Raw genomic sequence first — 27,262 nt, 5'->3', positions numbered from 1 at the left:
ACTGCCCTGCACTGGAAGTCATATGCTGCTTTATAAACTATTTGCATACAATGGGGCCTTTATCGGCCCATGAACAACACACTTTAGCATTCAGATCTAACGCCCTGACTTCCGCCCACCCTGGCCAAACAAAGTGCCTGTGTGCTGCATTCCCGCTGCTCGGCCCTGCACCCACTCCCACCTCCCCACCACGCCCCGCACCGACCCCGGACACGGCCCCGCCACCCGCGGGCTGCTCGTGGCTCTGCCCGGCGGGACCCACGCCACAGACAGACATCGCCGGGCCGGACAGGCCACCCAGCGTGTCCGGAGGTCCCTAGCCCAGGAAGCATGGCCGAGCGTGCCCATCCCGCATGGACGGCAACAGGGCGCTGGAGCAGGGGTCTGCACTGAGCTGCCGCGGGGCAGGGTGGCACTGGGTCCTGCCATCCCCTCAAGGCTCTGGTGCCAGCAGCAGCGTCTGTGAGGGCACCGGAGCTGCCCCACGCGTGCCGTCGGAGACGTGGGAGAAAGGGCGGCGGAGAGAAGCTGCTGTGCGCTGGGGCTGCGCTCCTCCCCCGAGAGGGACTCACCGACGGTGTCCTACTGCTCGGACATGCGGCTGGGGACAACAATCCCTGTGCTCGCACAGCCCCCGTGCCCCCAAGGCTGGTATCCCAGCCACACCGTCACACTGTGCCCCATCCCTGCAGGGATGGCGCCGTGTTCCAGGGGTTTTGTCCCCAGCCTCAGGTGGGGAGCAGCGTACCCAGTAAACCCTCCCAGCTGGGTCCCTGCAGGCTGGCAGGGCAGTCAATGCCATCCCAAATGCCACCTCCATCCCTTAGCCCAAGGTGCGAGCAGCCGGAGCTGTGCAAGCGGTGGCAGCCAAAGACCGTCCAGCAAAGCTGTGAGGACGCCGCTTGTGCCCCCAGTGCCCCTTCCCCACTCCCGCCATGAGGACCAGCATTGCCGGCCCTCCTCTCCCATCCCAGGGCCGAGCCCTGCCTGTGGTCCCCATTGTAGCCCCCCTGGTGCTCCCCAGCTGGGGGACATGCGGCCACCCCCGGAACGGTGCTGTGCCCGCCAGCTTCTCACCTCAACAACAGGACAATCAATCAATGCTGTTCGGGATTGCAGCAATCAGTCTGCACCGCACCACCCCCCTGGACTTTATACTGCCCTGAAAGCACGCCACCCCCGCCTCCCAAACAGCCTTGCTCCTTCCACGACTCGCCGAGTAAACACCGCAGGTGTGTCCAGCCAGGCTCACACCCACCCGCACCCACCAGCGGCTGAGCATCCCCCGGCGCCAGCCCCCGGGCTACTGCAGCACCGGGGCAGGGCCGGCCCCCCAGGATGGTCCCCGGGGACATTTCTGGTCGCCGTGGCCCCACTCCCCTGCTGTGAGCATCCTCCCCGCTGCATTCCTTGCAAGCCAGACACACGCACGGTGGAGGAGCCCTGCTCTCCACCCGGGTGATGACTCTGGGTACCCCCACCTCTCGGAGCACCTTGATCTGGTGCTTCAGACTGCCGGCTGGCCCCCGGGGAGCCACCAATACCCAGATTTAATGTGTAAAAGTGCAGATGGGGAAAGGCAAACAGCCGGTCAACGATTAACTCGGCTGGCCCGCTTCAAGGTCCCGCCGCCCAGCACCCCGTGTGGGACACGGCGACCCTGCCGCTCATCCTGGGCCCCTGGCCGGGCTGCAGGAGCCCGCACGCCGTCCCTTGTATGGGGGTGACAGTGGTGCCGGTGTCCCCGCATGGGGACGGCAGGGTGGCACCGTGCAGCGGCTGGGGCCGCTCGGGGCGCCCGCACAGCGGGGCGGGGGTCGGTGGGCAGTGAGATAGCGGCGGTAGCTGATGTGGGCAGGGCTGGCTGGGGCCATCGGGGCCACAATCTCAGCCTCTGATAATCCGCCACACCTGAGTCAGCAGCGCCGGCGAGTTGCTGCAGCGGCGGCACCGCCCGGTCCTGCACCCCGGGCGGGTTCTGGGGGTTAATGCAGGGCACACTGGGGCAGCAAGGGGCTACTGGGGCCCGGATGGAGAGATCGGGCTGGGGGGGTCACTGGGGGCCATCAAGAGGAGGGCAGACTGCTGAGCACTGGGCTGGGCTGAGCTAAGTGGGACGAGGCACAACGGGAGGCTGGCATGGGGAGAAGGGTCCCTGGGAGCCAGGATAGGGGTCTTACTGCAGGGAGGGAGGCTTACTGCAGGGAGGTCCCTGGGAGCCAGGCGAGAGGGCACTGGGGATTACTGGGAGCCAGGATAGGGGTGACTGAGGGACACTGGGAGCCAGGACAGGGGTGAACTGGGAATTACTGGGAGCCAGGACAGGGGTGGCTGAGGAGCACTGGGAGCCAGGTGAGGGGTGACTGGGAGCGTTAGGAGCCAGGCGAGGGGTGAATGGGAATTACTGGGAGCCAGGATAGGGGTGACTTGGGGGCGCTGGGAGCCAGGATAGGGGTGGCTGGGGGGCGCTGGGAGCCATCTGGGCGCTGGGAGTTGAGGGGTGAATGGGGATTACTGGGAGCCGGTTGAGGGGTGGATGGGCATTACTGGGAGCCGGCTGAGGGGTGGATGGGCATTACTGGGAGCCGGTCGAGGGGTGAATGGGGATTAAAGGGAGCCGGTCGAGGGGTCGCCGGGGGGCTCGGGCCGTGCGGCGGGGGTGTCGCCAGGTGGCGCTGCGGGGCCGGGCCGGGGGCGGCGGGGCCGCACCTGCCCGCGGCAGCACCGCTGGGGCTCAGCGCGGGAATCCGTCTAAAATGTAGTAAAAATGGAGAAAAAAACAACCGGAAAGAGGAGGAGGAACCCAGGGCGTTGCTGTCCAGCCCTGTGCCCGCCCGCTGTCCTTGCAGGGAGTTGGCTGGGAGGAGCAGAGGTCCCGGAGCGCGGGCAGTCCCCTCGCTGCTGGCCCCAGGTTGAACTGCAGGAGCCGTCGGGGAAGGACAGGCTGTACGGAACAGCGGCCGGCGCTGCCTCCAGTACCCAGAAAACTGCCCCGCCCGCGGCCACGCGGGCCAGAAATGCGCTTCTTGTTAATGACGCTAATTGTGGAGGTAATTGGTGTCTGGAGTTGCAGCGGAAGAGTTCAAAGACGTGGGCACGTCTAACGCAGATAAGCTGATGAGATGGGCAGGACTGAGTCAGCATGAGGATGGTGGGACAGACGTGACGCAGCTGCTGGCATTCTCGTAGGGTCAGAGAACTTGCAGCCCAGCAGTCTGTATGGGCACGATGGATGAAATCAAGCTTGAACTATCACTGAAACATCTCCACTGTCAGGAAGACTGCAGAGGAGGCTTCCAGAGTCTCCTTTCCCCAGCCATTCTGCTCCAGGCAGGGCTCAGCCTCGTCACTGGATGGCCACTGCAGTGCAGGGGCTGCTGGGTTCCAGGCTTGGACTGGCAGCAGGACAGGCATCCCTGGATCCAGGCTGCTGTTCTCAGAGAGACAAAACCCTCAGCTCTGAGTCAACTGCCAGGAAGGTCACTGGCAGTGGGTGAGCACAGAAATCCTTTGTGCTGCTGCAGCACAGGGCAGAGGGGGTTGCAGCCTAAGACTTAACAGCTTGTTCTGCCTGCCTGTGAGTCTGCTCTCCTGTGTCCTGGGTGCATCAGAGGTGTGGGGAACAGCACCAGGGCACTATCCCAGTGATGCTACGGTGAAGATGTCCTGGTTTGAGAGGAACTGGGTTTTTTGGGATGCTGTGGTCAACTGAGGTTTCAACTGTGTTTCCAGGGGAAAGCCTATGGTACAAGAGGGACTCCTCCCTCCTTGATGAACTGAGAATTGATTATCTAAAGGGTGGTGATGGACTGAGAGTTGGTGATCTGAGGGGTGGATGTATTGGAAATTTGGTGGGGGGAGGAGGAATGTTTTTTGGAAGGTTTTCATTCCGAGTTCTGTGTGTGTTTCTCTTTATATATAGTTGTAGGTTAATAAAGTTTTTTCTTCTTTATTCCTGAGTTGGAGCCTGCTTTGCTCTATTCCTGGTCATATCTCACAGCAGACACCAGGGAGCATATATTTTCATGGGGGCACTGGCATTGTGCCAGCGTCAAACCGTGACAGAAGAGCAGCATCCCTGCCCTCCTGCTGGCTGTGAATCCTCAAGCAGCCAGAGTCCAGCCACAGATCACTCACTCACTCCCTCCCATGCCAGGGACACCTTTGCAGTTGAGTTCCCTTATGGTTCTCCTTGCCAGCAGCCCTAAACATGTCCCCTGAAGCAGAGGATGTCCCACAGTTGTCACGCAGATGTAAAGTGTTCATACCCTCTGGGATACAGTGTCCCTTGAGCTTTGCCAGGTCTCCAAAGGAAAACTGTTGATGGTCAAGGACACCCTGGACAGATGGCAGCCTCAGGAGTTTTGCAAAGGCAGTAGCATAATAGCACTGGGTTGTCTGTCACCGGCTTGCCTCGGGGTCCTAGCTTGGGTTGGCCACGCTGGCACATGTGGCAGCGTGCAGCTGGGGCTGTGCAAGGATGGGGAGAGGGGACAGAAGGGCAGGGCGATCCCCTAATCTGGGGCAGAAAGGCATCACCACTTCAAGAGGGCACTGGGCACTCTGTGGGATGCCACAATGGGCAGCACCAGGGCTTTTAGGGGGGTCCAGCACAGGGTCTGGAGCATGGTGCTGGACAGGGTGACACGTGCCCGTGGCACTGGAGCTGCCAAGGTCCCCCGTGGGGAGAAGGGCAGAGCCCCACACTCAGCTTCCTCATAGCCTGTGCCCCTGCCTGCCCCGGCTCCCCTGGCTCGGGGCCTCGGCCCTGGCTCCAGTGTCTGCGCGCTGCCTGGAGGCAATTCAGCCCCCCCACTCCGTTCCTGGTTTCCATGGCAACTCCAGTTGAAATTACATTAAAAAGAAATGAAACCAGCAGCTTTTCTCTTTGGCAAATAGGGGGAGGGGAGCTCAGCTGGGAAAGGCTGGGGAAGGGGTTTGAAGTTCGGAGGGAGGGGGCTGTGGGACAGATGCATTCCCACTTGGGGCCCCAGTGCTGGGGGCAGCAGGGCTGGGGGGATTTGGGGACACCCCCCACTGTGGCACACGGTGTTGGCAGTCCCGGATGCTATGATGCCAGCTTGCCTGTGGGGGTCCAGCGCCCTGACATGGGGGGTGATACCAGGGTCCCCCTGCTGCCTCTGTCGAGGGGTACCAGGGACATGGGGACCAGCACAGGGCACCCCACCCACCCAGCCCGGTAATCCCCCGGCCCTGCATGCTCCAAGAAGAGGCGAGACACACCGCTATTAAAAATATCACTTCTGTTTTATTTGGAATTTGTTACTCTGCGCGGGTGACAGGGTATAAATACATTCTCCAACGAGCATCCTCACCCTCAGCCCTGCGTGGGGCGGGGGCCGGGGCGGGGTGCGGGGCCGTTGTTGTGCTGGCCCCGGGCAGCAGGGCCAGCAGGGCCAGCAGGGCCATCGATGCGCTGGCCCCGGGCAGCAGGGCCAGCCGGCACCGGTGCGTCACGGCCGCCAGCACGGGCAGCGTCTGCCAGCCGGACCGTCTTGCACAGGGACAAGATATGGTGTCCCTACAAGGACCTGTCCCTTTCTCCTGCCTCCCCAGGCCCCCAGGTGCTAGGGCTCACCTTGGGGGGCTGAGACCGGGGTACCCCACGTGGGATCCCCTGCAGCTCCTTCTCCATGCCCGCACCACACCAAAGCCACTTGTCTAGAGCCACGTGTGGCTTGGTGGCCACAGCAGATGCCCCAGCCCCAGCACAGGTTGGCTCCCAGCCCCACACAGGCTGCATCACCCCCAGAGTCCCTACCCAGGCATCTGTTCCAGCTGCACATCCTGGATGCCGGAGCTGGGGTCACTCCACAGTGGAGTAAAGGCCCCAGTGGAAGCAGTCTAGGAGGCAGAGGTGATGCTGCTGAGCAGCTCACCCTGCTCCTGTCGCCCCGCTCCTGCCGCAGGCTGCAAACCACCGGCTCTGCTTTCGGGCAACAAGCACGGGCAGGGAGGGCACAGCACAGCCCTGGGGCAATGGTGAAGGGATGTGGGATGCTCCTGGGGGAGCAGGGCAGGGTGGGGAGCATGAGGGGCTGTCCTGGGTTCATGGGAGTGAACAGACAGTGCTCGGAGCAGGTGATGCCCACAGGGGCGGTGGGTGGCACTGGCCAGTGGTGGCAGTGAGGGACCGGGGCGGGGGTGCTCGCAGGCAGGCCGTTGGATAGGCTTTTTGGCTGAGATACGTGGGCACGGGTGACAGAGGAGGGAGAATATCAAAAAATACAAAAGAGCGCAGCCCCACAGTGCAGGAGGCACTGCCCTGCCTGGTGCCCACCCACAGCAGGCGGGCGCCATGGGGGGCCGGCACCGTGCGCACACGCTGGCTTCTAACTGGCTTTTTATTTTATATCAAGAACACTTGGTTTTAAAATCTTTACAAAGGACAAAACGCGGCGACTCCGTTAGTGTGTAAAGAACTAAAGATCTGCTTAAAAAACGTCTCTGCAAAGAGAAATGACTGACACAAAAGAGATTCTCTGCAGCGCAAAGAGGGGCAGAGGTGCCAAGTCTCCAGCCCAGGGCCCTGCTCCCAGGGTCCCTGAGCCCCGGCACCAGCCCCAGCGCCCGCATCCAGCACAAGGCCAGGTCCCTGGACTCTGCCCATTCCCTCTGCCTATAGCACCATGGCCTGGGGCCACTTCTCAGCACAGTGAAGGAGCCTTTTCCAGGGCTGCCAAGATGCCTGGGGATGTCTGGGCACCGGCTGAGAGGGATGCCTGGTCCTGCTCCTCATCAGTCCCAGGGTGCTCGGTGGGCTCAGCACTGGAGATGCGATCGCCCCACTGGGAGGCACAGCCACAGCACCGGGAACCCCGTGGCCACTGACAGTGGGGTACCCCTGCCCACCTGCACGGGTGGGTTGTGCAGGACTACACCGTGTCCCTCCTGCACCCCACTGGCGTCCCGGGGCAACCCACGGGGCCCTGAGGCCAGGAGAGTCAAAGCACTTCTCAAAAGTTAGATAGGAACAAAAGAAAGCGCCGGGGCCGCTCTGGGACCCCCACAGGTCTCTGGGCTGGGAGCTGCACCGTCCGTGGGCGCTGCCCCTCCGTCTGGGGGCTCTGCGGGCCCCGCCGGTCCCTCTGCCAGTGTCTGCTGCGTGTGTGTGCGTGCGTGCATGCGTGTGCGCCGGCGGCGGGCAGCTATACCCTGGTGGTGGAGTGTGAGTGCGGAAGCCCCGTGCTGTTGAAGCCGGCGGTGAAGGTGTTGTAGGGGTGCAGGGTCTGCAGCCCCACCAGCGAGTTGGGGATCATGGTGATGGTGTTGGGGGTCATAAGCGGGATGTCGTCCGGAGAGCGGCGCAAGGTGAGGGTGTAGTCGGGCAGAGCGGCCAGGCGCAGGGTGTCGTGGGATGGCACAGCTTCGCACTCGTGGTGCCCCTGGCTCACCTGCAAGGAGGGCATCTCCTCATCAGGCGCGTGGGCGATGTCGTTGGAGGCGCCGCGCTGCGGGCTGGGCTGCCGGTGCGTGTCCTGCCGGCGCTTGTCCTTGCGGTAGTAGAGGGCGGCGAAGGCCAGCACGTTGAGGAAGAGGAGGGAGGCGCCCACGGCAATGGTGACGCTCAGTTCGGTGGAGTAGTCGCGGGGGCTCTCGAGCAGCGTGCCCGCCTCTTGCTCCGGGCTCCACTTCTCCTTCCCGTTCTCGCTGTTGTAGGCAGGAGAGATGGCGGGGCGCTTGGTGGTCCAGATCTTGCTGTTGGGCCGGCGGGTGATGTGGGAGTTCTGAGTGGTGTCGGGTGGTGGCACTTTGGTGGTGGTGGAGGTGTAGTGGAACATATCGTGCAGGTTGTACAGGTGGGGAACCAGGTGCTTCCAGAAAGCCACCTTGGTGGCCCGGTAGTGGTCGCGTACCCGTGGCTTCAGCCCAATGTGCAGGTACAGCTGGTCACGGGGGTTGTACTTGGACCAGGCCACCTCCTCAAACCGGTTGGCCTTGGTGTGGATGAACTTGGTGTCCTGGGGGACAGGCTTGTTGGGGTCCCTGTGAAACACAGGCAGAACAGAACTAGCACTGGGAAAAGCCAAAGAAACAAAGAGGGAGAGCTGGATGCAGAGACAGAAACTGAGGGGACCTTTGCCAGTGGTGGCACAGGGTGGGCTGGCAAAAGGTCTTGAATGACTGGGCAGCACCCAACCCTGGCTCAAGTCTCACCCAAGATAACCAGGGCCAACAAGCCTTCCCACCCCTGGGGCTTGGCTGGGTCCTCTCCCAGGGGCTGGCCATAATCTAAGCTTCTTGCTTTGTGGTTGATGCCATGGCCCCAGTGAAGGTGCAGCACACGGGGACCTCAGGGCACAGGGAGCTCAGTGTCCCACACTGGGCATGATTAACCCCCCACCACAGCACAGCCCCAGGGAGTACAGCTGCAGTGAGTGCAGATCCCCGAGGCATGGCACCCATCCCCACTCACCCTGTCTTGGCAAAGTTGGTCCAGTAGGTCATCACCACGGCGCTGAGCATGACGTCATTCTTGGAGAAGTTGCAGGGAAAGAGGTCTGTGGGGCCAATCATGGGGATCCCAAACACGTAAGGCACCTCATCCCCGTGGGCTGCATCGGACCATGCAGGCTTCATCAGGCTCTGGCAGTGGTGGTAGAAGGCGTAGAAGTAGGTGGGGGACCCGTAGCGGGCGTGCAGGTCGGCTGTCACCACCGAGGGCTCTACCCACTGGTGGTCAGTGAAGAGGGCCACCAGAGTCTTGCGCCGTGTCTCGGGGTTGTCCCGGTCGGCCCAGTCCGTGTACATGAACTTGATGGTCTCCCTCAAGGTGTCCTTGCCCTCAGGGTAGCCGTACAGGTTGTCTACAAAGTTGGAGACTGAGTAGTCAAAGTCACTGCCTGAGACGCCGTCCTCGGGGTCCACCACACCCTCCACAAACTTCAGCCCTTCACCCTGGTTGACCCCCAGCATGATATCATAGTTGAGGAACTCGCCCTGCTCCATCAGGATCTCTGGGTCATCCGGGATCACGTCCCCATCAATGACTGGCCCGAAGGCCACGTGGTAGCGGGCTGGCTGGATGTCCTGCTCTACCAGCTCCTTGGCACTCTTCTGCCGCAGGCAGTCCACCATGTCCACGGTGTCCAGCACGTTGCAGCCCACCTTGTCAGCCAGCATGCTGGTGTACTTCACAGGCTGGTAGTTCACTGCCCAGCTGGAGAGCGCGGAGCCGCTCTGGATGATGGCTCTCTGGAAGAGACCTGCAACACAGGCAGGGAGTGGAGAAGCCCTCAGCAGGGTTCCAGCATCCCAGAGCTGCACTGCAGGATGCAGCATGGAGAAGGCATTGATGCTCTTGTACCCCTGCAAGGAGCCAGCGCTGCAGCCCACACACCCGGCCTTGTCCCTGAGCTGTGCTGCCTGCTGAGCTGGGCTCACACAGGGGGCTCAGCTCAGGGCTGCTGTGGGGATGGCAGGATGACAGCTGGGAATGCAAGTGGGTGCTCCTGGAAGCAACCCAGGGCTGCTGTGCTCCCTGAGGATCCCATTGCAGGAGATGACCCTGCATCCCTGTCCCGGTGTGGGGAGAAGAGGGGCCATGGTTGCATCACAGCCTGGCCTTGCCAAGCAGCCTGTGCTACCCCAGCCACCCCACGGATGTGTTACCTGGGCCCAGCACCATCCTCCAGCCCAGGTTGGCACCTGCTTCACTGAGGAGCCAGGCTGTGGGCTGGCAGCAGTGGGAGGGTTAACGCCTGCTTGGGGACACTTAACCCTGCCTGTCCCACCCCACCGCTTTGTCAGAGTCCCCCTCCACCCCCTCCCTGCTGCTTCCTGCCCAGCTGGGGCTGCTCAGTGCCAATCCGGCCCTGCAGGAGCACGCTGCCAGATGCACAAAGAGGGCCTTTCTGCCACCAGGAACACAGAGGGAGTGGACTTTCGCCCTGGAAAACGAGGCCACAAAGGCCCTGGCCCAGGCAGAGAAATGCGTGGCTTCGCTCCAGTCCCATGTCAATGGTGCTTGTGCTCAGAATACAAAGGGTGGTGAGGAAGCAGAGCCTCTGGGCTGTGAAAGGCAGCCAGTCTGGGGTGCACCCGGGGGTCCCTGCTCTCTGACCAGCCCTCTTTGCACCCCAAGTGCTGCCTGCACCCCTGCCAGACCCCAGCACTTGCTTTCCATGAGGGACTGTTCCGGGTGACCCCTGAATGGTGCTGGCACTGCAGTGTGGTGCCCATGGGGCTGCCCCAGGCACCCTGAAGTGCAGAGAACCCCTGTGCAACCAAGGCTGTGCCACTCTGCAGGGAAGCAGAGCAGCACCTTCCTGCAACAGAAGCGTTCAGAGGCTCCTGGCTCCCAGCCACCATGTCCATAGCTCTTGTCTGCACGCACATTCCTCACTCTGCCAAGTACCTGACGTACAGTCCCATGCACTGGGACAAAGAGAAGTCACAAGCTCTGTTTGTCACCTCCTGGTGCCCTAGAAAGCCATACCCAGCCTACAGGCTGGAGACTGGCCATGGGCTTGCTTGCTCTGCACCATCATCCACGTGCCAAGGAGCCAGGATGGGGTTTCCTGGCTCCCTGGAGATGCTGTCCCAGCAGCAGCTATTGCGCCCTGCCAGCAGCATCCCTTCCCAGACAGACCCACAGGCTGGGCTCTGGCCCTGCCCACCACTGCCAGGGCAGCTGATGTCACTGTCAGCTGGTCATGTCCCCGATGGAGCCCCTCTGCCATGTCTCTGCGTGGCCACATCCTGACCCAGGACTCTGTGAGAGCCCCGACTTGTCATGTCCTCCTGCTCTGTGCCAGCACCTGACTGAAGCCTGACAAGCACCCCAGGGAGGCAGCAGCACCCTGCCCTCCACACTGGACCTCTGCAGCTTGCTGAGGCCCAGCAAGAAGGTGAAGTTCTGCCTTTCCTTCCTGTTCCCCTCCATGGTGAGGGTCCCAACACACCCAGCCTCCTGCAGGAGTGTCTGCCACAGCATGGTGGAGTCAATGGTGGGGCCAGGGCTCTGCCAGAGGGTGGTTGGAGCTGCAGATTGCCACCAGCTGCTGCCAGCTCCACATTTCCTCTTTGCTTTGCCCAGTAGCTGAGACTGGAAACACTTCTGGGGGTGTCTGGGCCAAGCCCTGCTCAGAGCAGGGTGCTGGGTGCCTTGTCCAGCTGAGATCTGGAGGGCTGGCAGCAAAGGGCAGAAGCCCCCATGGAGAAGGAGATGGGGCAAAGGAAGCACTAAAGTTTGCCTGGCACAGACTGCTCGTGCCCTGGTATGGCTGGCTGGAGAGAAAAACAGCACTTTAGTCACTGATGAGGAATCAGAGTGACCCTACAAGGCCTGAAGCTGACAGGGAGCTGTGGATTTCCCCAGCAGCCAGACCCAACATGTGCTGTACCAAGCCTCCAGTGTCTGCCTCTTGCAGCACCTGGCAGAGCAGGCACAAATCAGCAGCTTCATTAATAGCTTGTGATCACTAGAAATTTTATTTTGATGCAGTAAAAACAAACCCACCTGTTCTGCAGGCTGCAACTTAGCACTGCTCCCATGCCGTGCTCCAGAGCCAGCTACCCATCCCTGGGGATCTGGATGCTCTGGCACAGGGAACTTTTTGAGGTCGTTTTACAGCCATTTGGCTTTATGGGACACTGGCTGCAGCACTGAGAACTCCTCTCCTGCCCCACAGCATTGACAGCCAGCAGCAGCTCCCCTGCCCCAGCAGTGAGTGCATGGGGGAACACCAGGGGCACTGGGGCTGCATGGGCAGCACAGGATTCACCATGCAGGTGCAGGGCTTAGTGGCATGAAGTGCAGCATCACCTGAGAAGTGCACATACTGGCAGGACTATTCTTCATGGCTGAAAAGTCACAAGGAGCAGCCCCTCCAGTCCACCCTCAGCCTCTCTCCGTGCTGCTCCAGCCTGGACCCCTGCAAGAGGCTGGGGCCACCTGGGCAGCCAAGCACACACTCCTGCACTCCTGTGATGGAAAGGAGTACCCTTAGAAGCATTGGGAATGCATTACACATAGTGTTCCCTCTGCAGCCTTTCACACCCAATATGGGCAGAGAAAACACTTTTTCTTTCTGCAGGAGCTTTCAGCCTGTAAAAGACTCCCCATCATCAGCCATCAGCCCTGCTGAGGTTCTGGAGATCTCCATTCTTGTGTGATTCCCAGGCTGTTGAGCAGGGCAGCAGCTCTTCAGCTTCGAGTGCAATTTGCTGTGTGTCTCTGAAGGGCAGACTCATGCCCATGTCTACTGCTCACACATGTCCTTTTCTCCTCAGCACCACACTGGGGACACAGCACTGGAAGATGGCTGCACCCTCATATAAAGCTCATGAGCAGGTCCCTGGCAGGCTGCTCCCCTGTGGACCACATCCAGTTCAGGCTTTGCTCCTAGAATTTCCTTTAGGAAATTTATCAAAAACACCTCCAGTCTCACAGCTAATTTTTCTCCCCCTCAGTGCTTGATGTAAATGCATTTGCAGGTGGTTTACATGCATTTGCTCTTATTCCAGCACAGCCTTTTAGCATAAATAATTCCCTTCTTTATTTAGAGTAAACACTCTGCTATATTTACAGATATTAATCATATTACTTCCACCTGTGTTTTGCTAGGTGCAGCACTTCCAGCTCTGCCAGTCTCCCAACACAGGGCCCTCCACCCCTCCCTAGGCTCAGGAGGAATGTCTGGGGCACTCTGTCTTCCCCTCTCTTCCAGTATAAATACCTTTCCTTCCCCTCTATTCTAGTATAAACACCTTTCCTAGCACTGAGATCCCTGTTCCCAGTGCCCTGAATGATGCCCTGCACCTCCTCCACACCTGCACTAGGAACACCTGAGCACCAGGGCAGGGCCCCTCCTGTCCCTGGAAGCAACCAAGGGCTGCTGTGCTCCCTGAGGATCCCATTGCAGGGGATGACCCAGCATCCCTGTCCTGGTGTGGGGTCCCCACCTCTCCCCATGCCAAGGGGCTGGCTCTGGGCTGCAGCCTTGTGCACTGGGAGCACCCACTCCATCCCTGTCTCCCACATCCTCTGCCACTGGCCTCTTTCTGCCCTTGATGAGAAAGTTTTGCCTCCCAGTCCTGGTCCAGGCTCTGACCAGTGAGTGATTAGAAAGCAGCCCTGACTTTGTTGGGCTGGGCAGCAGGACCCGGGCAGGCTCCCCTCCCTGGGTTAGCATCAGCAGGGTGAAGGCTGAGCAGAAGCTTGGGTGGAGGTAGGACATAAAGAAAGTTATAGGGTGGGAGCTATAATTTCTTGAGTCGAAATCAACCGTCTTAGTTAGACTAATTTTTGTAATTCTGCTCATTCTAATCCGCCTTGAATTCATTCGTATGCTAGTCCTAAGGTAAGGAGGAGGATAAGTGAGGAGGTTCAGGTTAGGGTGGTGGTAGGAGATTGTAGTTGGGTGGCTCATGGTAGTGGGAGGAGTAGGGTGATTTCTAAGTCAAACAGGAGGAAGAGAATGGCTACTAGGAAGAAGTGGATTGAGAAAGGGAGTCAAGCACATCCCAGGGGGTCGAATCTGCATTCGTATGGGGATAGTTTTTCTGAGTCAGGTTTTATTTGGGCGAGACAAAAGTTAAGTGCAGTTAGGAGGATGCTTAGGGTTAGTATGAATAGGATTATGTTTATTACTCTTCTTTGGGTTTAAACCAGATTCTGCAGCTGCAGCAGCCTCGGGCAGGGCTGACAACCTACCTTGAGTGGTGGGACAGGGTGAGCAGGCTGACACCTACCTTCTGAGTGGTGGGACAGGGTGAGCAGGCTGACACAGGAGGCACCGATGCCCGAGCCGAACACGGTGATGCGCAGGGGGTCCCCCCCGAAGAAGGCGATGTTCTCGCTGACCCAGCGCAGCGCCTGGATCTGGTCCAGCAGCCCGTAATTGCCCTTGGCAGCCTGGTCCCCCGTGCTCAGGAACCCTGAGGGCCAAGGGGAGCCCGGTTAGGGATGAGGAAACAGGGAAAGTCCTGGTTTCCCACCCCCCCTTCCCCATACCCAGGGCAGGGCACCCTGTGTTCTGTGGGACCCTATCCCACCATGAGAGTTTTGTGAGTTCTAAGCTGGAGCAGGGACACCACTGAGCTCCCCCCACCCTCTGCAGAGCATAGAGGGCTGAAAGGCTGAGAGAACAGCTGCAAACCTCGGGGAACCTCTTTGGCCAACAACCAGCAGGGACAGGGTAAAGAGCACAAAGCTCTGTCCTACCCATACCACCACCCGTGCTAGAACAGCTCAAGACATCTCACACCACCCCCAAGGAAAGCTCAGAAAGCATCAGTGGCTGCAGGCAGGGCAAGTGTGAGCACAGCCAATGCTTTCCATGGAGTAGTGTGGGCTGGGGGAGGCTCTGTAAAGTGTCAGGAGGTGGGCTGGGCAGAGAGGAACCGACTGCAGCTTAAAATGCAAAGGCTCTCAGTGGGGAATAAGGTGAGAAATGCTTTCAATAGCGCAGGAAACACCCAAGATAAGTTATCACTCTTTCGTTTGCTTTGACTTTAAGCAGGAAGCCAAAACCTGAGGGGCCCGAGGTAAAATCCAGGCAGGTAACCCCAGCACACAGGGAGTGGCCCCAGGGCTGTGCTGGCACTTGGAGGGGGTCTGGCTGGGAGTGGTGCACCACCTCAATGGAAATGATGAAGGCACCACTTAAGCCTAATGTCATATTGTGACTCATGTGTCTTATCTTTGCACCTATCCATTTTAGGACTTTTGACATTAAAAGGTTTTGAATAGGTTAACTATCATCTTCCACATGAAAATATGGGCTCTGGAAACCATTAGAGGAATGTGCTGCCCCAGGTACCAGGCAGGAGCCCAAGGGAGAGCACCATGCTAGGCTGGATGGCCAGGAAGAGAGCCAGCAGCTTGGCTTGGAAAGGAGCTGTCCCCAAACCTCTACACCCCTTGTTCTCATGCAGCCAAGGCAAGCAGCAGTGGTGTTCCACACAAGCCTCCTGTGTCTCAGCCCCTGGGAGTTTCTGCTGCTTCAGCCAGGGGACTGCACTGCCTTTTGACCCTCTGTCCTCATTTTGCCTCTCTAAGTCACCAGTGCTTTTGGAAACAGGACTGCCACCCTCCTCTGCATGGCTCCTGACACCTTCCGTGCTGCCCACTGCAGACAGCCATGGCACGGTGTGTTGCTGAGGGGGTCCCAGCAGCACAAGTGGCTTGGAGGCTGCCTGTGCCCAGGGAGGGAGAGCTGCCAGGTCCCCAGGACAGCCAGGCAGCACCCGCTGGCACCTCACCCGTCTGAGCCCTCTCAGGAGGAGATGCTGGGTAAACACATTTATTATTCATTTAACCACAAACCAATATTTGCTTTCAGTTGAGCCAGTTTGTGTACATGAGCCGGGGGGGCCGGTGCCAGGGCCCAGGCTGGGCTGTGCCCGTGTGCTGGGGGCTGTGCCACGTGGCACCGCCGGGCTGCCAGGGCCGAGGGCAGGGGCAGCGCCCGCAGCGCATCCCGCCGGGCCCGCCGCCCCCTGTGCGGCCCCGGGGCTGTCCCACGGCGGGGCAGCCAGCTCATACCGAGCACTCCAACGCGGTAGTTGAGGGTGATGACAATCACGTTCCCGTAGCTGGCCAGGATGCTGCCGTCTATCATGTTCCCCGTGCCCTCCATGTAGGAGCCCCCGTGGATATAGACCATCACCGGCTTGGCCCCGCTGTCCCGGATGTCTGCAAGGAGAGCTGGTTACACACAGCCCCGCACGCACGGCCGCAGCACCCTGCCCGACAGGCAGACCAAGGACAAGGGCAATGCCAGCTGCCAGGACCACGGAGGGGGCTTGGGAGCCAAAGCCAGAGCTCTCCTGGGGGCCACAGCATGGAGCCCCAAAGCCAAACACCACTGAACCAACCCTGCCAGCCCCTGGGCGGGACGTGGCTGTTGCTGCTCTGTCCCCACACTGCTGTCCCCTCAGGGGTCTGAGCAGGTGAGGGAGGGACGCTGGCTGGACCCTGCTCTCTTCCCCGGAGCTGGGCTCTGGCACGGTGTGGGAGCCAGATCAGCTCTGCTGTGGGTGGGAGCTGCAGAGTCCAGCCCCAGGATGCAGCCCCATGTCCTGTCTTTGGCTGGACCCAAGCACTCCGTGAGTCCTGGAAGCTGGCATTGCGGAGGGGGGCAGGGATGGGGGTGTGCAGGACCTAGAGGGGGGGCCACTGATGTGTGCTCCAGTGTCTTACTCTCCCACTCCCCCTTCCCATTCCCCTGGGAAGGCAGGGACCTGCCTGTCTGGATGTAATCCCACGGCACCCCAGTGCCCAGACACAGACATGGTGATGAGGCAGACAGTGGATGCAGGTGTGTGTGTCAGGGAGGTGAGCACGGCATCTGGACGAGGACAGGGCATGAGGCATGGAGTGAGGATGGACAATGGGACCCCGAGGGCCGGGGAGGAAGGACGGTGGGAGCCTGGGGGACAGGGAGCAGCCACGCTCCCTCTCTCGACTTCTCCTGTCCAGGGGACATCCTGCCCCTCCTGCCCCACTGGCTGGTGATCCCTCAGGGAGCCATGGCCACCCACAGGGGAATAACATCCTGGACATCCTGCCCATGTCACATGGACGAGGCAGTTGCACCTGTCCTGGAGACACGGCCAGGTCCCACATTGCCTGCCCTGCCCAGCCCTGTCCTGGGCTGGCCATCCAGACCCATGGACTTTGTCCTGCCTTGTGCTCACTCACACCCAGCACCTTGCCCAGGTGGGCTGGCAGTGCCTGCTTGGCCTCAGCTGCCCCAGGCAGCTGCTGCTCCCTGCCTGCCTCCCTCAGCAGTGCTGCACAGCACTGTCCCACCAGGACTGGGACCCTTGGGGCACAGCCACACCAACACCAGTGCCCACTGGGCTGGTCATGCTCCCTCACACTCACCAAGCCACTGCACAAGTCCACTCCTCCCTGTGGCCTGTCCATTGCAGGGGGCTGCAGGCCAGGCTGATGGGTACCTCTGGCCATTGTCACCTCCAGCTGTGGCCCATGGCATGGCTAAAGGTGGCTTCCCATACAGAAAACCTCTTCCCTCCAGGAGAATGAGGCTATGCCAAACCTGAAACCTGTGCTGGCTCTTTTCCTATTGCCAGAATGTAGTCAGACAAATGCACAGACCAGGGGAGCAAAAAGTGCTTGCAGCTCCTCCAGGACAGACATTGCCTGTGTGGCACAGCTACATCAGGACAATTTTTTCCAGTATCACCTGCTTGAAATGAGAGGGGCAGGAACATCAGTGCATGTGCCCGTGTCTTCTCCTCCATCCTGCACCCACTCCCTGACATGCAAAGAGCCCTCCTCACAGCAGAATGGCAGCAATGTACAGAGATGTACCAGGAAATAAACATCTTCCTGCTGCAGCACATTTTGGTGTGTGTGGATTGAGCACAGTGGAGTCACTTAGGCTGAATGCCAGTTTACGCCCTGGTACAAGAGATCATAGGGGCACAGGTTAGCTGGAGTAAACAACAGGGTTTTAGTACTGCCAAGGAAAAAGTTTTTCATCTATTTCCCAGATCCTAAATGCCATCTGCCAGGACTTGTTCGAGCTGCCCTGGGCCTTCTGTCCTCAGCACATGAGGGCTGTAGCCTGGCCAACCCTTCCTCCTAGCTCCTCATCACATCTCTGCAGCCAAACATGCTGACTCCATAACCTGCAGACAAACCACCCTGTTTTACTAAAAATATCCTATTCTGCAGCTTGCTTAGTCCTGGCATACCTCTAGAATCACATCTGCTGGAAAGGCCACTTGCTCTGTCTTGGCTGGTGCTTGCAAGCAAGACCTCACTTCCACAGGGTGAGGAAGGAGAGAAGTTGACAGAAATCAAGGGGACCCTGGGTCTCCTGTGCATGGCCAGACGCCCTTTGGGGTGCCAAGTGTTCAGGCTGCTGGCACAGCCACGGCAGGGCCAGGAAGGGGTGTGTGTGGAGGCTGCTGGCTCCCAGATGCATGTCACTGACTCTGGAGGGATGAGGCTGGAGGTGGGATGTGACCTGTGGGCTCAGGGTGAAATGGGCCCAGGTGCCCGAGGGCTTCTCTCCTCCCAAGCTGCCATGCTTCCTCCCTGCCCTCACTCCAACGGAGCAGGAGCAAACTCCTCCTAGAGCGGAACAACCCCATGAGCTTCCCCCCGTCAGGAGGAGGGGAAGGTGCTGGGTGCCCTGCACAGCCGGCCAGCCTGCCCCCCACCCCGCGCCGCTGCCTGGCACGGCAGACAGACACACACAGGGCTCCCTGGGGGTGGCAGCGGATGGCGGCACACGGAGCTGCTGTGCTTTGCTTTGCGTGTCATGCAGTGGCAGCCTCGAGCACAGAAATACCTTCGTCTTCATCACCGTCATTATCCGCTAAGTCCTCGCCCTGTTTCTTAGCGCTGGCTCCTAGGGACCAAACACGAGGAGACAGAACAAAAAGGAAAACAAAAAGGAAATAAAAACAAAACAAAACAAAACAAAACAAAAAAAAAAAAAAAAGAAAGAAAAGAAAGAAAGAAAAAAAAGAACACCAAAAAAAAAAAAAAAAGAGAATTCAAAAATAGCATGATAGCAGAGACAGTGGGGCCACGCCTGTGCCCCACAGCACTGCTGGCTACTCACACTGCACCTCTCCCAGAGCCAGGGCAGTGTTGGGCACGGGCAGGGCTGCCCCAGGAGTGTGCCAGGATGCTGCTTCACCGGGGCCCCTTCCCAGATCCTCCCTGGGGAGGGCTGGGGTGGAGGGAAGACGCGAGTGGGGCTGTGACAGCATCAGTGCTGGTGGTGGATGAGTCTCTCAAAGCACTTGTCGGTCCTCCTGCATCCCAGCCTGGCCCCCACCTGGTCATGCACCCTCAGCTCCAGGCAAGGCTCCCTCTCCTAGCCCCAGCCCTGCTCCCAGCTCTGCTGCCCCCAGGGACAACTGTCCTCTGCAGAGCTCACACCAAGGGCTGCCTTGCATGGCCACTGCCCACCAGGCAGGTTCCTGCCCATCACCCCCACACGTGTGTGGCTCCTTGTTATGCCTGGCCACAAACCACTGGCACCACTGCATGAGACCACCACAGCACGCAGGGATCCCTCATGACAGCTGCTCCCCTGAGCTGCCTGGCTCCATCCTGCACCAACTCCCTCCTTACAAGACATGTTCCATGTTTCACCGAGGATTTCGAAGGCACCAGTCAGCTTGACCTGACTAAGGCAGAATCCTAAACATATGAGTTTCTGTAACATCCTGAATGCCTTACAGATGTTCTGTGTCCCTTCACCAAGCTGCAGTGCTGGGGCATGGGCCAGCCCAGCAGCCCCATGTGGATTGCTGCTGTGGATGGCTTGCAGTGAGCCTGGCACTCCCCAAACTGCAGAGAGGTGGCCTGTGGGCAGGCAGGGAGCAGGGGTGCTGAAAAACCTGTGCCAAAACCCCACTCCTGCAAAGGACTGCATGCCAGTGTAGACACAAAGGCAAGTGGTGCCATCCCTGTGCTCTGGAGCTCTGAATCTCAGGAAATGCTGGGTGCTCTCATCCTCTTAGAGCTGCAGATCAACACCTGCAAGCCCTCTGCTCCCTAGTGCCTGCTACAAAAAGTTCCCTAGGTGATGGTGACCTCTGGGGAGACAGCAGGGTTTCCCCCAGGCAGGACTCATCCACACAGTGCCTGCACTGCCCAGGGACCTTCCCCTGAGACAAGGGGCTGTGTCTGACACCCTGCCAGGCACCTGGCCGACCCCAGGGTCCTGCTGCCACCACCAACAGCTCCCATTGCCACAGCAAGGGCATTCACAGCCCCCAGCAAAGCTCCCATCAGCAAGGGACGGGCCTGTGGCTGCATGGAACTACAGGACTAAATGCACAAAACTGGTCAGAAAGACAAAACTGGGGAGCCATGCTCACTGTCAGTCTGGGAGTGGCATTCTGCAGGTGACACGGGAGGTGGATAACAGAGATGGCAGCATGGAGTGGGACAGGATTTGAATTTACAAGGAATCTGTGATGGGGGAGGAAGAGATCTGAAATGGCTGTGAGGCAGCTCCATCAGGGGGAGAGGCTTGTAGAATGCTTTTAGCAGCCATGACCTGCTGCAGAAAGTCTGGAGGAGCAGCAACCAGAAACCTCAAAAAATCCAGCAGGCAGGAAAAGTTTGCAGAAGGCTGGGTCACATATGAATGCTGGGAGCAGAGGCACGATGGGAGCTGCAGCAGCATCCCAACACATGAAAGAATACTGTGAGGTGGTGAGGTGGAACAGCAAGTCCCTCTCAGGCAGCCCTGGGGCTACAGGAGGCAGGATGAGAAGAAAACTTTTCTGGAAGAAAGGGCAGAGAAGCACTGGAAGAGGCGGCCTGGGGAGATGTTTAAGGCCAGGTGGGACACACTGCCAGAAAGAGGTGAGGGAGAGCTGCTCCTGCCAAGGGCAAGGATGGATCAGCTGACTCATGTGCTCTTCTGACTTTCCCCACCATGCTCCAACCCGACCCCTTCACCTCCTGCTTCACCACCTGGCCATTCTCTGAGAATCTCACATCCTTCTCCTCTTTCCACCCATCCCTGTCATCTCCTGCCCCAGCACCTCAGCCCCAGCATCTCCCCCTTCCTGCTGCATCCTTCCCACACTGCCTGCCCAGCCCAGCCCCAGCCACACACTTGGCTGGGCATGTGCAGCCACTCAGCCTCTTTGAGGAGCTGCAAGCTTGACCTACTGTGTCTTCATTAGGAAGAGCTGCAAGCCCAGAAAGCACTTAAATGACGAAGTGCTCATGCAGTATTTGCTAACCAGTGCTGTGCACCAACCTCTTGGTACTTCTACAGGATGGGGATTTTTCTCTAATGAAGACAACAGCCAGTGAGCCTTGATCCGCACCGTGCTTCAGAGTTGAGAAGCAGACCACAGGCAGCTGGAGATCATTTTCCACTGCCAAAGGCCCTGGTGCTGTTAAAGCCCTGGGACTGGCCAGGCTCCAGCCCTCCAGCCTGGTCTCCTTCAGGGACAGAAGCCTCTGTGCAGATGAGAATGGAGGAATCAGCTATGAGGAATTGTCAGGTTGTAAAAGAGGGCAGTGGACAACATCTCTGTGACCTGAGCAACTGTCCTAGCTGAGCAGGGAGGGATCCAGCTGGAGACTGCAGAGCTTTGGGATGGCTGGGACAAGCCTCCAGCAACCTGAGCTTCAGGCACTGTGGAAGAGATGGCAGAAAGCAGCACTTGGGAAGCTCAGCAAAGCAGGAGTGCAGCGATGCAGGCCAGGGGAAGGGGAACAGCAGTGGCATGTGTGTGTGGCAGATGCAAAGCACAAGCCTCACCCATCAGCAGGAAGGTGCCAGGGTGGTATGGCCAACACTCACTGTTGTGACCAAGTGGGCTTTTTGCCCCTTGCTGCAGTGCTCACCTCCAGCACAACCCACCAATGCCCCACAGCTCGTGAGAGCAATCACAGCTTCACTTCCCTCACCCAGTAACACTTTCCACTGGCTCCACTAGGATACACAATGAGGAGTGTGGGAGCTTCTGTGTTTCATCACAAGTGACTCAATGTTCAGGGACACCCAGCCCAGGAGAGCTTCCTCTGCTCTGACAAACGCCACCACACAGAGCCCTGCAGCTCTCACCCACTCTCATGAGGATGGGTTTAAGCCTGTGGATTCACAGCTGGAAAAACTAAAAGGGCTCATGGCTCTTATTCTCCTTACCCATCAAAAACACTCTCCACTAACCCAGGAAGTGAATGTATGTTGTCTGCCACTTCACTTTAAGCTGACTGCAAAGTGACATTGTTCAGGCCGATAGGAAGGATGCAGATGCTCTTATCTGAGCCACTAGGAAGATTTAAGTTCAACTTTAGTAAAAAAAAAAAAAAAATCACTTTGCCTGAAACAGGGGCATCCATGCTGGATTTATTCTATCTTAAGTAAACCATACCAGCAGCACTGACACCAGTGCAATCAGAGATAAAGCAGGGTAAGGAGCCTCAGTTCTCAGAGCCTTCATTCTCAGCATGGTGTGGATAAGAGAAGAGCAGGAGCCTGAGATGACACCTTTATTCAGGGCACCTATAGGCAGCTCCAGCACTCTCTCCTCAGTGGGACTTCCGTGGGGCACCCACTGCTGCAAAGCAGCCACCATGCTGCAGGGAGCAAAGCCTCTGATGGCCACATGCACCCAAAGGGACACCTGCTGCCAGCCACAGCATCTCAGCTGCTGCTCTGGGAGTGACAAGGGACAGGGCCAAGAATGGTGCAGCTGTTGAACCTGCTGCTGCACAGACCCACAGGCAGGGACAGCTCAGCTGGGACCTGTGCCATCAGCCCTTGCTCCAGGACTGCAGCACACCTCGGTGCTGCCCTGCCCCTCCCTGCCCTGAATGATGCAGAGGAGTTCTCTCCATCCCTGAGTGGACTCAGTAAAAGCACTGCATCTCCTCACGCTCTGCTGCCCCCGCAGCACAAACACCGACCCTCACCTTTGCAAATCGCTCCCCGGAGTGGAAGCAGAGCCCCAGGGCGGTGGTCTGCCCACAGCCAGCCCTGCAGAGCAGCAGGCTTCGAGGGGGCTGGGAAGAAGCTTCCAGCAAGGAAGCACTGCAGAATTTGTGCAGCTGTAGGGAAGCCTCAGCTGGTACTTAGACAAGTCAGCTTCTTGGAGAGCAGCGGAGAAGCTGCCGAAGTGTTTCCTGAGCCCAGGAGCTGCTGGGAGCTCCAGCCACCCTCACACAGAAGAGGAAGATGCTGGACCTGCACATTTGTCTCTGCAATGTCACAGACTCTTTGCAGTCCCAGCCAGAGAGATTTGGGCATTCGCTAATGAGAACCAGGAAGAGCTGCTAAGTGCAGGGCAACCACATTTTTCCCCTCCAAAAATGACATCCACCTCCTCATGCCCTGCAGCAAGGATTGCCCAGGCTGGTGAGGAAGGGAAGGAAAAATCATCTTGGCATCTACCGCAGCCAAAAAAAGGCTGGAAGTGTTGGCAGCACAAAGCATGGGGCAGAGCTGCATTTTGCACATAGGTACTGTGCTCCCAGGGTGTGTGTCTGTGTGTCTTGTGTACATGGTCTTTGGGGGGGCAGCACTATTTCTGCAGCAAAATCTGAGCCCCAAATGAGCCTCAGTGCTGTCAGCTCCCCTGGCACCATGCATGGCTAGCTGCTCTCAAAGCACTGCTGCCCTGTACTGCTACCAGAGAAGGGACCAATGTGTACGGAGGAGACTGGCATTTAGAAAATTTCCATAGAGGAAATGACTGTGGACAACTGGGCAGGGAAACAGGGATGTTTTTCTGTCCCAGAGATAAACAAGCATGACTGATAAATTCTCAGTCCTTTGTCTGCTCTGAAATACACAGAGCTTAGGGGTGGCAGAAGTCATGAAAACTCCAGTAAGGTGGGAGCTGAGGCATTTCCAACCACCAAAATACCGTTCTGTGAGAGGAGAGCTTATCACTGCTCGTCTGTGGCCTTAGAAATAGTAATCATGATTATTCCAGAATGAGTCAATGTTCAAATGTTCAACCTGAGGAAATCAGCACTGCAGGTACATTACCCTCTCCCCAAGCATTACTAACCTAGGATACACAATGAGGAGTGTGGGAGCTTCTGTGTTTCATCACAAGTGACTCAATTAATTCAAGCCAACAGCTACCAGAGCCTGGCCAGAGCTGGAGGGAAGTGCCAGTGTCTGGGTGCTTTAATTCTTGGCACGCCACACCTGGATGTCCAAATGGCTGGCACTGGGCATCTGCTGGTCCATGAGTCAATAGAGGCCAGTGGGGGCAAAGGGAATGTCCCCCACCAGCTCCCTGGGAGGTGACCAGAGGCAACAGCCGCAGAGGGGCTGCAAAGAAACCCCGCCCGTGAGCAGAGCCAGCAGGGAGGGAAACCCAGGAGATGAGCACACCCAAGGTGTCCTGTCATGCCTTCTATCATCCCCTTGTCTGGCAGTAACCTGGAGCCGGCTCCCCTGGCTGCAGGGGGGCGGCGGGGGCTGCCAGCGCTGGCAGCCGGTGGGAGGGCCGGGAGAGGAAGCGCTTTGAAGTGGCTGGTGATCACTGGCACAGCCGGCTCCGGAGGCAGCGTGCACAGACTCCCTAATGCGCCAGCCCTTTCAGGGGCAGCCTTGGCACTCAGAGAGATGGCGTGTGAATAGCCAGGACAGCAACAGGAAAAGCAAAGCAAAGAAACCAAACAACAGAACTGGGGGAAACGGCTGGAAGGAAAGCGCTCCCCAAACCTCCAAGCCCAGCTGCACTGGCCCCGCCAAACCCAGGGGTGCAGGGAGACAGAGGCTGGGATGCAGGGATGCTGCTGCTGCTGCTGCAGGATGCCCAGGACAGCAGCCTGTGCTGGGCAGACACCCTGTACTGAGCCTTTCAGAAGAGCTTGGCTGCCTGACCATCCACACGTTCATCTTTGGGATGCACAGAGCAGTCAGCTCTCCCTGCCTGCACGGGGCTGTGTGGAGGGATGGGTGAGGCATTGTGTCTGACACGGGGCTGAGCCAGCTACCATTTGTATGTCTCTACTCCCTTGTGCATGTCACTGGTTGGGAATACAGGATCATTTAGGGGCAATGGGGGAAGGTCAGTGGAGGCAAGGCAAAGCAGACGTGTCTGAACTGGAGGTACTTGGCTCCCCATGGGGCAGCTAGGGCTGCTGTGGGCTCAGGGAGGCTGCTGTGCCATGGGCTGGAGACCAAATCCTTACTGGCAGGACTGGCACTGGCACGGGGGTGTGAGCAGTGGGGTGCAGCCTTGGCAGGCACAAGGCTCAGGGCAGAATCTGCAGCATTTACACTGCCAGGAGAGGCTTTATGCTTTTAACCAGGGAGCTCTGGATGCAAAATGATCAGGGATGCAACGGGGGAAAAGCTCAGCCCAGGATGGACTGCTGCAGTCCCCCATCACACGGGTCCTTCCCTGAGCAGGTCCATACACCCCACAATGGGATAACCCAACCTAAGGGATGTATTTCAGTGCTGCCTGCCATCAGAGGCTACCCCTCATGGCCAGGGATGGGGAGTGCCAGTGGGATGAAGGAGGGAATGGAGGCTCAGCCCAGGAGAAGCTGTTCTGAAAGGCCTGGAGCACCATGAGCATCCTCATGACCTGACCCCAGAGCTGTGCTCCCAGCTGGCCAGAGCATCCGTGGGGCCATTCCCAGTGGGAAGCAGGGGGTGGCAGGGGGGGCTGCTTGGAGGGTCCACAGTCCGGGTGGCAGCACAGAGAGGTGCTGGAGGAGTGCTGCAGGCCAGGGGCCAGCCAGGCACCCTCTCACTCTCTCACTCTCTCTCTCTTTCCTCTCTGTGCCTCTCTGCCGGTCGGCTTGCTACATACCTCCTTTCCTACATATTTTCTTGTTGGGCTTTCGGGTGCATTCCTTGGAAATCCGTTTTACTGTAAAATGAATAAAAGACTACAAAATAACAGGAGGCTCCACTGATGGGAGTGGGCATGCAATCACAACCACGCTGCTACCCTCCCACCGCCCCCGGGACCGCGGGAGGTGGGGAGGGAGCGTTGCCATGGGAGGAAAACTCTGGGCCAGCCGTGCTGGGCGAGAAGGAAGGCATGATGCATCCCGTGGGCCCCAGAGACAGAGGAGTGGAGCCAGCCAGCCTGGGAGAAGCCACCGACCCTCCAGGCTGCTCTGCTGTGTGCAGCAGACCCGCTGCGGGTCCCTTCTGGCCCGCTGAAAATCCCCGGGGGCTCCTGTTGCGGTGAGGCTGGGGCGGGTGTGCGGGCAGGCGCTGCCTCCTCTGCCCTCTACTTACAGTTCAGCTGGGATCCCCTACAAAGGAAAAGGTTAGACGAGGAGGCACCCAGCGCCGCTCAGCCTCACCCCAACAGGAGCGTGCCCCGTGCGTCCCCAGCACGCCAGGCTCATCGCTCTGCCGCCGTCCCACCGCGCACGGAGGAGCAGCCAAGCGATGTGTCTGCCGGTGCACCCCAACCTCCCAGCCGTACCAGGGCCCAGAAAAGGGCTCTGTGGTCCCTTTCTTGCCGGAGCATCTTCCCAGGGAGAGGCAGAGAGTGTTCCTCCCAGCCGCAGCCCACGCCCACAACTAGCGCATGGACCTGGGGAGGGTGGGAAGCAGGGAGGAAGGACGAACTCGAACCAACTCAAGACAGAACCTGGCACTCGGCGCCTGTGGGGAGCACAAATCAGCTTGTCACTCTGTGGATCTGCGGTCAGAGAGTCGGATTCAGATTTAGCAATACAAGAGAGGAGGAACCCGTGACGATGCCATGGAGGTGGAGGGGTGGGACCGGGAGGCGTGGAGGAGCAGGAGCACGCGAGACAGAGATGGCAGCTGAGGGCAAGAGGGCAAGCTGCGTGGCCAGAGAAAGCTTTCCACAAACAGACAGCATGCTGCGGGGTCCACAACCACATGCTTCAAACACAACACCCAGGTGAGACCAACCACTGCTGGGGAGGGGTGGAATGACCCCCCCCCTCGCTCTCCTGCGGTCACCCCAGTGGGGACTCACCATCCTCCGTGGGGATGTAGATGTTGAGGTACAGACAGTCCTCGTTGGGGTCCTGGATGTAGGTGGCCACGATATCCAAGTTGGAGGTAAACCAGATGGGCAGCATGATCTCGGGAACGGCGTTGTGGATGTTCTGGGGGCAGACTGGTGAGAAGTGGGTAGCGTTCCTGATGCCCGACCAGGATGGTGGTGGCTCGGGGGGCATGAATCTCTTCTCCCCGACGGGGGGAGCGGCATAAGGAACCCCCAGGTACTGGTCCACGGGCCCCAGGATCTCACTGGGCAGCGGCACGCGCACCCCTCGTAACTTCCCATAGTGCGTGTTGACAGTGGGCGAGTAGACCTGGCCCTCCATCTGCACAACCATCGAGGCAAAGCTCAGCACCCAGAGGGTGAGACGCAGGTCCCAGCTGGCCACCAGCTCAGGCACTTGGAGAACAGGGGGGAAGAGAGGACTTCTCCAGAGTATCAGCCACATTGTCCGGGAGAAACAGCACCAACATCCAGGCCTGAAGCTCCTGGGGCGAGGTCTCAGAGCAGCCCCATCACACCAAGCCTCCAATTTGCCCACCAGGAACAGATGGAGCAGAAGAGATGGGAGTCAGGGGTGCCCAGCCACGCCTTCTGCTGGGTGGTCGGGAGCACGGACTCAGGGAGAGGTGGCACCAGCTCCTCACAGCCTCCCAGCTGCCTGCTGCTGCCTGCCTGCCAGTCGCCCAGCCCGGAGGTGACTGCTGATACTGTGGAGAGATGGAGGGAATTAACAGCAGACTTGCTCTGGAAGAGTTGAAGACGTGCAGTGCAGAAGGAGCCAGGATCTCTGGCTGAGCCTCCCACC

The 27,262-nt window shown here is 59.0% G+C and overlaps 1 protein-coding gene across 4 annotated transcripts in view; it reads right to left on the bottom strand.

The window, feature by feature from the left end:
* Positions 1-5,249: 5,249 nt before the first annotated feature.
* NLGN3 (neuroligin 3) overlaps positions 5,250-27,262 on the bottom strand; it is a 40,013-nt gene continuing 18,000 nt past the window's right edge. Inside the window, exons 2-8 of one of the 4 annotated variants that reach the window (XM_071442602.1) lie at positions 26,425-27,164; positions 25,270-25,329; positions 18,294-18,353; positions 15,512-15,661; positions 13,717-13,902; positions 8,438-9,227; positions 5,250-8,007 (exon numbers count right to left, since the gene is read on the bottom strand). In XM_071442602.1, the coding sequence (XP_071298703.1) occupies positions 7,170-8,007; positions 8,438-9,227; positions 13,717-13,902; positions 15,512-15,661; positions 18,294-18,353; positions 25,270-25,329; positions 26,425-26,902 (2,562 nt within the window). In that variant the 5' untranslated portion in view covers positions 26,903-27,164 and the 3' untranslated portion in view covers positions 5,250-7,169. The remainder of the gene's footprint in view (positions 8,008-8,437; positions 9,228-13,716; positions 13,903-15,511; positions 15,662-18,293; positions 18,354-25,269; positions 25,330-26,424; positions 27,165-27,262) is intronic. The other 3 variants (XM_071442604.1, XM_071442603.1, XM_071442605.1) reach the window with 3 other exon arrangements.

Source organism: Agelaius tricolor, unplaced genomic scaffold (assembly GCF_023055355.1).
Source record: "Agelaius tricolor isolate 1412-34295 unplaced genomic scaffold, bAgeTri1.0.p SCAF_17, whole genome shotgun sequence".
In the NCBI taxonomy this organism is placed as follows: domain Eukaryota; kingdom Metazoa; phylum Chordata; class Aves; order Passeriformes; family Icteridae; genus Agelaius; species Agelaius tricolor.
The sequence above is the reverse complement of the archived record's forward strand: the minus strand, read 5'-3'. Positions and strand labels throughout refer to the sequence as shown.